This window comes from Ictalurus punctatus, chromosome 9 (genome assembly GCF_001660625.3).
Source record: "Ictalurus punctatus breed USDA103 chromosome 9, Coco_2.0, whole genome shotgun sequence".
Classification (NCBI taxonomy): Eukaryota; Metazoa; Chordata; class Actinopteri; order Siluriformes; family Ictaluridae; genus Ictalurus; species Ictalurus punctatus.
Genome location: NC_030424.2, coordinates 28651403 through 28665000, shown reverse-complemented (window position 1 = coordinate 28665000; position 13598 = coordinate 28651403). Strand labels below are relative to the sequence as shown.

General features: G+C 43.0%; 1 protein-coding gene across 4 annotated transcripts in view; it reads right to left on the bottom strand.

The window, feature by feature from the left end:
• stac (SH3 and cysteine rich domain) overlaps positions 1-13598 on the bottom strand; it is a 63882-nt gene that overhangs the window by 31257 nt on the left and 19027 nt on the right. For 3 of the 4 annotated variants that reach the window (XM_053682635.1, XM_053682634.1, XM_017476464.3), the window contains exon 3: positions 3301-3330. The exons of the other annotated variant lie outside the window; for it this stretch is intronic. In XM_053682635.1, coding sequence (XP_053538610.1) covers positions 3301-3330 — 30 coding nt within the window. The remainder of the gene's footprint in view (positions 1-3300; positions 3331-13598) is intronic. 4 annotated transcript variants of the gene reach the window in all.

Here is a 13598-nt window from a genome sequence, read left to right as displayed (position 1 = left end):
ACGTGTTACGGCCATCGAATAAAAAATGACCTTATTTTTTTTCCCCCTTAAAATGCTACGTTTCCTCGGTTTGAACGTCTGATCGGTTTTCTATCTTCTCTTGTGAATGACATACGGGTTTATGAGATTCGCAAATGCTTGCGTTTTTATTTCATTTTACACCGCGTCCCGACTTTTTCGGAATCGGGGTTGTGTCGTTACGTTATCATTCGTCAGAAAACAAGTTTTCGTTTCTGTGTAGTTTTTTTCTTGTGTGTTTTTTCTCAATTTCAAAAACGGATGTGGATTAAATCACGCGAGATTGGCTCGCAACAAATTAGCACTGTTAGCAACACGTAGCATCAGGCATCTGTCTATATAATATTTGATTAAACTTTCGTTACAGTTTCGTCTCTCCGGGTAACATTCAACTACAAACAAAACCCCGCCATCGAACACGTTTTCATCTTCACCCACCAGTTACCATTTGAATAAAAAAATGATTTCTTCAATTAAATTTTATTCAAAAGTGACCTTTTCCGGTTGCCAGTTCCGTCTTAATCACACACACATCGTTCCTACAGCTCATACTCCTCTAGGCGTGTATTGTGTTTTATTATTACTTGTTTTGCTTTGTTCTCAGTTCCCCTCGTGCTTCCGTTATTGTTTTTGGCTCGTTTCCGGCACTAACGTCACAAAACATCTGTCTCTGACATCAAAGTTGACAAAATGATGTCACTCTGACGCCAAACAGAGTCATCATGACATAATGTCCTTTCTACCCAGAAAACCCTTGACATCAAGGTTGAACAAAGCAGACTTTACCTTTACGGCAGGTGACAGCTATCGGAATAAGCGTTTATAATCTTTAATGCTTATGTAGGTTCGTGTCAGTTGTCATGAAGAACTTATGTACACTAGGTGTCACAAAACCTTCTGAACCCTCTGAGCCATTACCGAGTTCACGCCGCTAAACGGTCTCCCAACACCGAGTGTGCACTTATCCAAAATAAATGTGGAATTTAAGACAGGTTAAGACACAAGCAGGGTAAAGCAGCACTAAAAATGCAGCACAGCAACACGCTTCAGAAGAATGGATCCAGAAAGGGTGTCTTTTCTTTGTTTCTTCATTTCTTTTTATTTTCTTTTTTTTTTTTTTTTACAGGGAAAAAAAAAAAAACGTCCTTACAGGATCCGGAAAGGGTCACACTGAACCTGTGTTTCGATACAGCTTTTAGCACGCGCTCATTAACTTCCCCTCTCTAATTGCCCTTCAATACCCAGCATCATCTTAAAAGCTCTTCAGATGAGGCATTGGAGAGACTGAGACGGCAGGGTTGCTAGGTCTGTAGCTTTCCAGCAAAACTGATTTGATGATGTGGGTTGTATTTTTGATTTTTGTCTGTGGACTGGGAGATGAACATTGTGCACACAGACTAATTGTATCAGCTGTAAGGGTTAGAGTTAGCATTTTTTGGACTTGGGTTTATTGATCATTGGACTGTGCTTGGGTTAGTTCTAAATAACCTCTAGACTGGTTTAGCTTGGTTCTGAATTGCCATTGGACTGGGATTAGGTTAGCTATGAGTAATCACTGGACTGGTTTGGGGTTATTTCTTAATAATACTGGACAGTTTTGGGATAGTTCTGAATAACCATTGGACTGGGTTTGGGTTAGCTCTGAATAAGCATTGGCCTGTTAGTTCTGAATGGCCTTTGGACTAGTTTGGTTTACATCTGAGTCTCTTGGACCCAGAACCCTTTGGACTGGGTTAGTTCTGAACAGCAATTTGACTGGTTTTGGGTTAGTTCTGAATGGCCTTTGGACTGATTTTAGGTTAGTTCTGAATGGCAGTTAGGTTTGGGTTAGCTCTGAATAAGCACTGGATAGATTGGGGATAGGTCTGAATGGCCTTTGGGCTGGTTTTGGGTTAGTACTGATTGGGCATTGGAGTGGGCTTTGGTTAGTTCTGAATTGCCTTTGGACTAGTTTGGTTTACGTCTGAGTCTCTTGGACTAAGAACCCTTTGGACTAGAACCCTTTGGACTGGGTTAGATCTGAATTGCATTTGGACTGCTTTTGGGGTTAGTTCTGAATGGCCTTTAAACTTGTTTTTGGGTTAGTTCTGAATGGCCTTTAAACTTGTTTTTGGGTTAGTTCTGAATGGCATTTGGACTGCTTTTGGGGTTAGTTCTGAATGCCTTTAAACTTGTTTTTGGGTTAGTTCTGAATGGCCTTTAAACTTGTTTTTGGGTTAGTTCTGAATGCCAATTTGACTGGTTTTGGGTTAGTTCTGAATGGCCGTTGGACTGGGATTTCAGTAACGGAAAAGCCATTGTAGAAAAACCTTTTACTCAGAAGCAAGAATATAGATAATAATTGAATGAATATAATGAATTTGCTGTGTCTAACTAGAAGACCAACCACTGCCTTCGGTCTATATGTATCTTTACTCTACTTAGCAAGCTGCTTAGTTAGCGAGCCAATGAAACTCTGTACGTAAGTTTTTTGTTGTTTTTTTTACACGCACTACAGCCTCCTGCTCGTAAGTGACGGGCATTTCTGAGTCATGAAGGGAAGTAGACGAGAACGTATCGATAACAGTAACGAAACAGGGCCCACATTTCAAAATGCTTGAGGGCATGTTCTTCCGAATGACTGTCAGAAGAGCAGTTCCGCCTCAGAGCATTTTTAACCTCCTGAACGTGAGGCATAAAAAACTAAACGTAGCACCAAGCGCCTCATATCAGGGTAATGGCCTTATGATTACTGATCATTATGATTTTTATTCCAAGTCCTGATTTTACTGAGTGACAGAAGTCCCTGAGTGAACACTGGAGACATGGATCGTGAAAAACAAAATCATATGACGTCACCACAATAGCTTACCAAACATTAGCTAAAATGATAAGTGAACCTGGCTTTTTGCTTACAAAATAGAACAGCTTACCTTTAGACAACTTCTTAGCGATTTAGCTAACCACTTAATGTCACAGATACTAATAAGATAACTTCTTAGGGACTTAGCTAGCCACTAGTTTAATTATCCAGCTAATTTAACTTTAGCTAACTAGCTAGCTCTCTAACGTTAGCTCACTGTTGCACTTAGGCACCCGGCAAGCTCTGGTAATGCTGCAAAACAACTACACGGTGCAACAGAACTAGCATGCTACGCTAATCGGTTCGTCGAGCCGAAAGGGTGAAATAAACGGATTGTGGTGATGTCACTCGATGCAGTCTGCTTAGTAAAATCAGGGAGTGAATTCTTATCGGCTCTATTTTTGGATATCGTGGGTGCAGGAAACGAGACACAAACTTACCGAACACTTTGCCTGCTCCGCCTTGGCAAGCTGAAGAAAAATTGCACAAAAAAAAGAAAAAGAAAAAGAAGTTCCTGGGACATTAGAATGAGATACAAACTAAACCAAAGAGATCAACTCTTTACTTCTGAATTATGAAATCCAAAGACTTAACAGTTTATTATGCTTATAAAGACCAAAGCCGAGATTTTATAATAGTACCATGATGCAATACTGAACTGGACCAACACTACTGGAAATAGTATTTAAAGACTAAAAATGGTATTCACATCAGCACTCATTTATGCACACACACTTATTAGGGAAGCTTATTTAGTTTAAATGCAACATCTACATAATATATTACTCAAATAAAAATAAAACGTGTATTGACATTTGTAACATCAGTAGACAACATCCGGTCATTCCCTTCTGTGAACTCTGAGCTCCCGGCAAAGTATTTAATCGATTATCCGATAACCACGTGTGCGAAGGCTGGACGCGTCGTCCCTCCCACAGCTAGAAGGTTCGCACAGAAGGACACTGATGTATTTTCTCTCTCGCCTTCCTGCTTACGTTCGCGTGATCGATAAGTGCTAGCGGAGACCGCAGTGAGCCAAGCGGAACCATAAAAGGAAACGGATCGCCGTGAGGTTCTGTCAAGAGCTCTGCTTTAGGTCACACTGAAGTAAATCTCGGTTACTTAAACACAGCGCCACTCACCCGCAGTGTTTCCTCGGCAGGTCGGAGCTTACCCGCTACTCATGCTAACCCAGCACTCATGCTAACAGTCCACATCCTGGAGCACGTTTCACCACGTCGTCGTATCGGTCCTGTTCTTCGGATAGTTACCGGTTCTAGCGTTCGGAAAACAGGTCTACCTGGAACCTTGCTTGCCACACATGGAGAACCATAAAGAAAAGTTTAAATGAATAAAAGGTTTAAATGAATCTCCAGGATTCTTTAAGGGTTCTTTGGATAATTCAAAGTTCTTGGCGTTCTACTTGAACCTCCAAACTGATCAGGAAACACTCCGCTCTGTTGTATGGTTCTTTAATAGCTCCCCCAGAGAGACAAATGAAGAACGCATAAGGGCTCTAAATGTTCCAAGAGTGCACTCTGGATAAGAGAACCCTCTTAGAAGAGGTTCATTAAGGGTTCGTTGCGTAATTAAGGCTTCTACGCGTCTAAAAAGGGTTCAGCTCGGAACTCTTTCTGATAGGGAAACACTCTGTTGTATTGTTCTTTAATAGTTCCTACAGCTATCCTGTATACACTTAAGGGTTCTTCATAAAGGGTTCTCTCACGTGTTCTTGGGATGAACCTTCTCTAAAAGTGAAGAGCAAACCCTAAAGCATTCAAGATTGCACTTCGGATAATAGTGCATCTTTAGATGAAGGGGTTTCTCAATGGGTATCTGAATTATTTTAAGTTCTGGCTTTGTAACGTACCCGCACCCTGCAACTGTTGGGTTCTACACATAAAAAACCTTTAAGGGACAACTGAAGAACCACAAGAGTCATTGGACAAAAGGTTTTTTCTTTTTTTAAAAACAACCTTTAAGGAGACCAACCGAAGAACCCTTTCTACATTGTAAAGATAACTGTAAACTCCTGAGGTCTCTTTAAGGGTTCATCAGACGATTAAGGGTTCTTAGCTTCCAAAAATAGGGTGCTTTCTGAGAAGGAAAGACTTTTGTAGGGTTCTAATGTTTCCCTGAGAAAGACGAGCAAAAAATTCTTTACAGGATAACAGGACGCACATAGGAAAAAAATAAATAAAAGAGGCTTTCTCGACGGTTCTTTTAATGGTTCTTTTGTTCTAGCGTTTGGAACGCGGTTCTGTGAAGAAAACATGGTTGCTAGGGTTCTAAGAGTTACCTGAAAAAGACAAGCACAGAACCGCTAACAGGATAAAAGTTGACTCTGAATTAAAAAGGGTTTCTCATGGGGGTTCTGTCGATAGTCATTCGTTCTAGCTTCATAAAGGAGGTTCCACTTAGGAGCATTTTAGAAAGTGAACCCCATCCTGACACTTTAAGGATCCTGCCGGACGGATAACTGAAGAACCCTCAAGGGTACTGCTTAGGGATAATTGTAAACAAGGGTTTTCTTGAAAGTTAAAGGTTCTTTGTATACATAAGAGTTTTTTAGCTGACTAAAAAGAGGGTTCTACATATAACCTGTAAGGGATAACTGAAGAACCAGTGTGGTCATTGGACACATCCTTGGACAATCCTGTGTACGCTCTTAGGAGAAAAAAAAAAGGGTTCTTTTGATGGTTATTTGTTTTAACTTTATAAAGAAGGTTCTAATTGGAACCTTTTCTGAAACTGAACCCCATCTGTTTCATGGTTTTTAAATAGGAACTTTGAGGCTCCCTCCAAAGGAGGGACAACCAAAGAACCCTTTCCCAAAGGGGTTTCCCAAGGGTTCTTTCAGTCGTAGAAAACAGGCTTTCTCGAGCGTTCTTTTGAGGGTCGTTTCCTTCTAGAATTCGGAACGCTTTCTGAGAACGAGACGCCGTTGTAAGCTTCGAAGGATTCCTTCAGAAGGACAAGCAAATAAGTCTTAACAGGATAAAAGTACATTCTTAATAATAATAATAATAATAAAAGGGTTTTCTCATGGGGGTTCTTTTGATGGTTATTTTGTTCTAGCTTTATAAAGGAGGTTCTACCGGGAACCTGTTCTGAAACGGAACCCCATTCGTTTCAGGATTTTGAAAACAGAATCTTTTAAGGATCCCACCAGAGGGACAGACGAAGAACCCGTATGCAGGACTCATAGAAGAAAAGGGTTCTTGATTTGTATTTGACTCCGTTGCGGGGTTCTACTCTACTCGACCTATAACCGTTCAGGTTTCTCAAGGGGTCGCTATTTAAAAAGGGTTCCACTTGGAATTCTTTCTGGCAGGAAAACACACGGTTGTGTAATGAAATGAACTTTTATGCAAGGTGCTTATGACATTAAATACGAAGTAAGCTTCCTGCTTTATGACCTGAAGTACTCCACAAGGATGTGTAACCCTTTAAGTCACACACATTAGCACCTTCAGAGCAGAATCTGTCCCTTGTGCTATCTCTCTCGCTCTCTCTCTCGCTCTCTCTCTCGCGCGCTGCAGTATGTGCACTGTTACGCAACGAGAATCCTCAGCCGGTGTGTTTTGTTATTCCGCTGTAAAATATTCAGTAGATGAGCAAATCTCAGGTGACACAAGACATCCTTAACCTCTGAACAGGAAATGAAGTCACTCGTCTCTCTGTCACACAACTCACGCAGACTCCACACAGTCCTCTGGGCTTTAATTACACACGATGGAAAACAGTGACAAACACAAGTGTTACCTGAGCTGTGGAACTGATTTGAGTCCATGCTCTGGGTTCCCTCCACTGACACTAGATATGCACACACACACACACACATACACATGCGGAAGACAATCTGACTTCAGTTCAATCACATGCATATTTAATATCTCTAGTCCCTGTGGAGCGCTGAGTATTTTCATCGTGTCGTGTTCTACAGCAGAGCTCTGAACTCCTGAAATCGGCATCAAAATCACAAAAATAAAGGTAATAATTGAAGCTGTCCCGTCTGTATGTCCGTCCCACGTTGACATGGCGATAGCGCATGCGTTGTTACTTCAAAGTGTAATTATCGATCTGGTGAAGACGATGTGAGAAGGTCCGTTCATTTTCCATATCGCTCATCCTACACACGGTCGCCTGGAGCCTATCAAAGTGAACTCAGGGCACAAAGGAGGTGGGGGGGGACGACACCCGGGACGTGGTGCCAACCCATCACACACACATTCACACACTATGGTCAACGTAGAAATGCCAGTCAGCCTACAACACGTCTTTGGAATGGGGGAGGAAACCGGAGTACTCGGGGAAAACCCCCGAAGCACGGGGAGAACTTACAAAAAAAGTACATAGACAGGGTGGAGGTGGGATTCAAAAACCCCAACCGCGGAGGTGCAAGGCTAACCACTCAGCCACCGTGCCCCCAGAAGATCTTTAGTATTATCAGGGGGCCAAGCACCTTCGGTATTATTATTCTAGCTTTTTAGGGGACCTTTTCTTCTTCTTCTGGCGAGGTTGTCTATGGCAACCCATAGAACCGTCTGGTAAGAAGTAGTGAAATTTGGCAAAGTGATTAGGGAGGGTCTAAGGAACATCTAAGGCCAAGTGCCAAGTGCTGCCAACGCTCAAGCGCCACCAAACCTGGTCAAATATCGGCCGAATTTGGAAGTACATATATGGTCATAACATTTGAACCGTGTGCGCAAAATGTAAAATCCAGGGCATCCCTGGATTCCCTGGGCCGAGACGAGTTCAACACACCTCATGATGCCAATTAGATTTTCCGCCATCCTGGATTTTTTTCAAAAAATGTGTCTTCGCTACTCCTCCTACAAATTTGGTCCAAACCGCCAAATTTGGCAAACGTCATAGATTATGCGGACTGTCCACCATACAAGTGTAAGGCGTTACTATAGAAACAACAACGCATTAGAATAGTTGCATTATCAGACATGTCACTTCCTCCATTCTGCTGGTCTGCCATCATATACATATGCATGAACACACACACACACACACACACTTTATGGATTCATTGATTGTCAAGCGTCCACTCCTTTGAAGCCATTTTGAACCGTACACATCCACATCACCCGCGCTCAATGCTTCAAAAGAGCCTCATATCTGATGTGTTTGATTGATCTTTTCTATTAAAGGGTCTTTTTGTGAGCGCGTGTGATGGAGGCTCACTATAAATTCTCAGGATTACACACGTCACACGGGAGACTCCGGACACGGGGTAATTTCCTGCTGTTAAAGCCTGGATGACCGAGTACACGGAAAAACTCACGAGCGGGAATGAGTTGACTGGGGGGGGGTGGGGGTGGGGGGGGGGGGGGGGGGTTGGTTGGCGTGTGCGCACCGATACAGATTTGAATCGGGGACGACGGGGTCGTGATTTTTCACAAAAGTCAACTGGAGAATCTATACATAGGAAATGGAAAGTCAATATTTAATCATCTGTAATTGAAATTCTGTTTCAAGGGGTAGGTTTGGTCAGGGTAAAATGTGATGCTGTATGTATATTGAGATCCCTTGACGGAGCGAACAAGGCCCGAGACGACTCACGTTGGTATCGGGACTCACCAGCCGATTCCGTCGGATCGTTATGGCTGCTGAGTTGAACGATTTCAATGTCGTTGGAAAACTATGTTCCCTATTCACCTATTTCGTATCGAACCGTAACAGCCTGCTGTCTGACTTCAGAGCAGAGCGACGCGACGTCTTTCTCTCGTGTCATTCAGCTTCTGTTGTCCGTTCCGCTGAACACATGAAGCTGTGAAAAGCCCTATTCGGATGGGATTAGTTCATCAGGGGAACGTCTGTAATCCAATTTTTACACGTCTCCTCGGTGATAAACCTCTCGCGTAAGGACAGCACTAGAATCACCACGGGAGAAGGGAGTTTCTAGCGGGTTATATGTTGTACTGATCTTTATGTTTGCATCACGTGATCGTCACGCGATCGCGCCCGGTTCACGACACGCCGTCCGACGTGGTGCTGGAGTCGAGAAGAGCTCTTAGTTTAGTTTTGGGCGAGCCAAAGATAGTAATCGCTGGAATGGAAATAAAGTCACAAGGGAGGAGCTCGTGTAGAACGAACGAAGAAATTACCCCTGGACCCTGTGTACGTTTAATCCCGTCCTGAACGTCTTCCGGGCAGTGGTAGCTCAACGGTTAAGACATGGTTAAGGTCGTGAGTTCCCAGCACCACCAAGCCACCACCATTGGGTCCTTGGGCAAAGCCCTTAACCCTCGGATGTATGAACGTAAGTCGCTCTGGACAAGGACACCAAACAGGTCGTTTTACTAATCCGAATGAGCCACTTATTGAGTTAAGCTCCCTGCCTAAGGTGGTTCTGAATACAAAGAACGTCCTCCTTGTAAATACTTCTGAGCTTAAGTCGCCAACGTCGGATACGGCCCGGAAGACGCGAACGCAGCCGCGCTTTCTTCAGTAAGATCGCTCTTCCCCGACATGTACGGAAAAATTGAATTAGGCCAGTTCGATTTTCCTCTTAAAGAAGAGAAGACATTCAGAGCCAATAAGCCATTCATCTTCAAGCTTGGGATTATAAATCAACCTTTATTTAGTTCGAGCTGTGTCTTTAGTTATTTGGGCTCTCACGCTTTTAGTCTTCATTTATTAATCTCCCCCCCCCCCCCCCTCCTCCACCCCTCCCTGTCTGTCTCTTTCTCTCGCTCTCTCTCTCTGTTTCTCTCTCTCAGAGGAGGATTGATGGTTCTTTTGCTAAGCCATGAATTCTCCTCTTCCCTCATCACTTCCTGTCTGGTCTGGAGGTCTTTTCAGACTCAATAAAGACACACACTCGATTTTCTTTTTACCCTAACGCTAGAATAACCAACACGGGGTTCTGATCAGTGCCGTGTGAACGGCAGCTCCAAAAGATGCAGGAGCTAGCTCCATAAAATCGAGTGAGAAGAAATCTAACGTCTATCGGCAGAAGTCTGTGTCGCTCTAAACGTAAAAACTTTTTTAAATTTTTTTAATAGTCAAAGCAAATCCGTTGAAGTTCCTTTCAGTCTCCTCAGCGACACACTGCACGTTTGTGAGAAGAACATCCGATACGGCCCTGATCCTGCGGTCATTCTCCAACCCTCTTCTCCATCTACCCGCTCAGCCTCATTACCCACAATGCACTGGCGTGCTCTAATGCCATCTGGAGCTGCCGTGGCGTGACTCGTCACCTCATCCCGGGATCTCCGAATCGCGGCGCGTCGTCCGCCATCACTTCCTCACTTCCTCTATTAAAACAGGTTTAAAAACACACACAGCCGTATTCCGACACGACTCCGTCGGTGTTCAGGTACGTCCGATAAACGTGGTGTTTTCTTTATGTGTATATACATTTCTGTACCTATTAGGACATGAAGTTCTCCTTCACAGGATGAAAATGCGACTCGTCTCCGGTATGTCTTCCTTCACGTTCCCTTGTCAGCGAGACCAAATGGCGACGCCCACGCAGACACTCGCGAGGGAAACAGATTTGGACGTATTGTTTGGCTTCGCTTTACGGCCGTCATAAATTGAATAACCGCAAACCCAATGCGGCACATTTAAGCGCTTTAGCCCTTCACGATAGCGTGATAGACGTCCAAGCTAAAACTAAGCGCATGACTCCTTTTTTCTCCATCGTCCCTTTATTCTAGCTGTGACGTATTTAAATGTTCTCTAAAGTGTGTGTGTGTAGCAAATCAGTACGCAGGGTGTAGACTGTCAATATTTAGGGGTGTAAATACTTTTTTCTATTGTTAGTAGGGATACATCGCTAATTTTTTTTTTTTTTTTTTTGTCCAAGCTGAGTATCGGTACATTTTCAGTACTTTCGTTAGACTCTAGCGCCCTCCTTTATAACGTTAGCTAGCTGTTCTTTAAATGAAGTGAATGAGCTAGCTGCGCTAGTTAGCTTATTAGCTTGTCCCAGGTTCTGTTTCGCTTCGGAAGAGGGTTTCTTCCCAGCTGTGAGCGTAGTACGTGTCTTTCTTTTGCTTTCTTTTCTCCCCGCATTGGGATCATCCCGATGTCCCCAGGGTCCTATGTTCCCCAGTTCAATATTATTCTGTTAACTCTTCCAAAGGTTTTATTGTCGTCAGGACCTTGTTAACTTTATTACCCTTTAACTGGACCTACCAAAGACACATTTAAATAAACAACATACATTAGTTTAAAATCCATCCTGCACCCACTCATGAAATTCACGAACGTTATGAAGGAAAATTTCATATCACGGTTATCGTGACCAAAACTATCACGGTTATCAGTTATCGTGGTTTATCGTGAAACCGGTAACCGTTTTTATCCTTAGTCCCAGTGCCGTATAAATCTACGGAAGATAGGACCCTGGGGACATACATACGCTCCCTTTTGACTCTCCTAGCATGTGCTGCTAGCGATGAACTCCTTATATGCTGAGGTTTGGGTTTCAAAAAACATCCAGATATCCATAAATCACAGGCATATTCCAAGCTAGACTGTTTGGGAAATTACAGTAAAAAAAATAAATAGTCGAATTCTGTGTGACAGTGTTTACAAAGAACCGTATCTTTCACACGAGCAAACTAGCATGTGCCGTCTGTTTCGTGTGTCTGCGCTGATGAATACGAGGCGCATGTATTACCTGAAAGAAGGCAAATGTAGAGCAAAAGGAATGCAAACAGATCGGTTTCAGCACCGGATTAGTCATTTCCTGAAATTCACTTCCACAGCGGCGTGGATTTGTATATGCGTGTTTGTAAAACGAATACCACCGAAGGGCACGTATTTAATTTGCAGGACTCGCAAACAAAACTATAACGTTTAAAGATTTTAATAATGAGAGAGAATTCCGCAGAATCGTGTCTTTGTCTATCACAATCATCAGATCCTTTCTCAAAGGGAAAAAAGCACTATTACCATGGTAACGGGGTATTTTTTTTTTTTTTGCTGGAAATTTATTTATTTATTTATTTATTTGCGCACTACACTTGAAGCATAATTACACACACTGTCTGAAGTCTGGGTTTTTACCATTCACGAGACTCTTCGTGATCCGGGCTTGACGTGAACTTCAGAACATTTAGCACACAGAAAAACCTCATTTACATACGGTTTCCTCGTCCTGCTTCAGGGATGACGTGAAATCGTCTGATTGTCCAGACTAATTACGGCGCTTTAGTTAGGATTTGGGGGAATCGCGGCTAGAGTGTAAGTAACAGCGCTGAATCCTGTGTATTGATAAAAAAAATAATAAAATAAATACCACTGCTTTAGACTTTGTCGTCTGTGAGTATCCCGTGATCTTGCGTGATAGCTTGCGCATTTATTTATTTATTTATTTTTTGAATAACGTCGTCGTTACTTCCTTTGTTATCGTTCATCCTTTATTTTCTACGGCAATCGAGTTCGGGAATCTCGGACGTTGTTATTCTTTTTTTTTTCTTTTTTTTCAGAGTGTGTTTTCCGAATGACTTGACGTTCGTTACTGATTATCTCCGTGGTCTGTTTATGAATTGGCTTTCCTCACATTCGCGTTCTCTTCTCTTCCTCTCTCGCTCTCTTTCACGTTACTGCATCCGTGCTGGCCCTGCGTCCGGCCCTATTAACAGCCTGAGTACGTTAACAAGCTGTCTCCTTCGCCCATCCGTCAAGCATTACGCTGCTTACGCACACGCACACACATTCACACACACACACACACATATACTCTTAACTACTGTTGGGTCTGGATCAGATTTATGGACAGATGTATGTTAAGTAACGCTGCCGGATGACATCTGTAGTAATTAAGTCAGATTCGCACAGGATACACGATATCTGTATGAATCACAGAGATGGGCGGGGTTTTACAGCGCGTACGCAGTCATCACCCTACATACGCATCTTTCATTTTATGGTCATGTGACCATAATGTGTACGTAGGCTGTAACTGTGCTAGAAATTCAATAACTTCTGTTCTGTTTTTAACACAAGACCTATTTTCCCATGGGGCGTAACGGAGTCTCATAAAAGAAATGGGACGGGATACAGCTGTGCCCAAAAGTTAGCATACCCCTTGTACGAATCATAAAAATCCCATGTTGTTATCCCATGTTGCTATTTCATATAACAGATGTTTACATATACTCTACAAGACAAGATAATAGCCGAATTTCTTAAAAAAATGACTCCGTTCAAAAGTTTACACACCCTTTATTCTTAATACCGTGTCTTGTTACCTGGATGATCCCCGGCATGATGTTTTTATGTTTTGTGAGAGTTGTTCATGAGGCCCTTGTTTGTCAGGAAAATCCTCCGGGTCCTGCGCGTTCTTTACTTTTCCAGCATCTTCTGCATATTTGACCTCTTTCCAACGGCGGCTATATGATGTCGAGATCCGTCTTTTCACGCCGAGGACGACCGAGGGACTCGTACACGACTCTTACAGACGGTGCAAACGTTCACCGATGCTCAAGAAGGCAACACGACACATTAAGAGCCAGGGGGGTGTAAACTTTTGAACAGGATGATCGGGGAAAATTGTTAGTGTTTTGTCTTCCGGGAGACATCTTATTTAGCGTCTGAAGGGTAGTACTAAATGTATCTATCTCCGTATCTCTCTCTCTCTCTCTCTCTCTCTCTTTAGCTCACAGGTGGACATCTGCACTGATCCTGCGTCCGTCCTTATTAACATCCTGAGCTCATTAACGAGCGGTCTCATTTGCTCATCCATCGGGCATTACCCTGCTTACACACA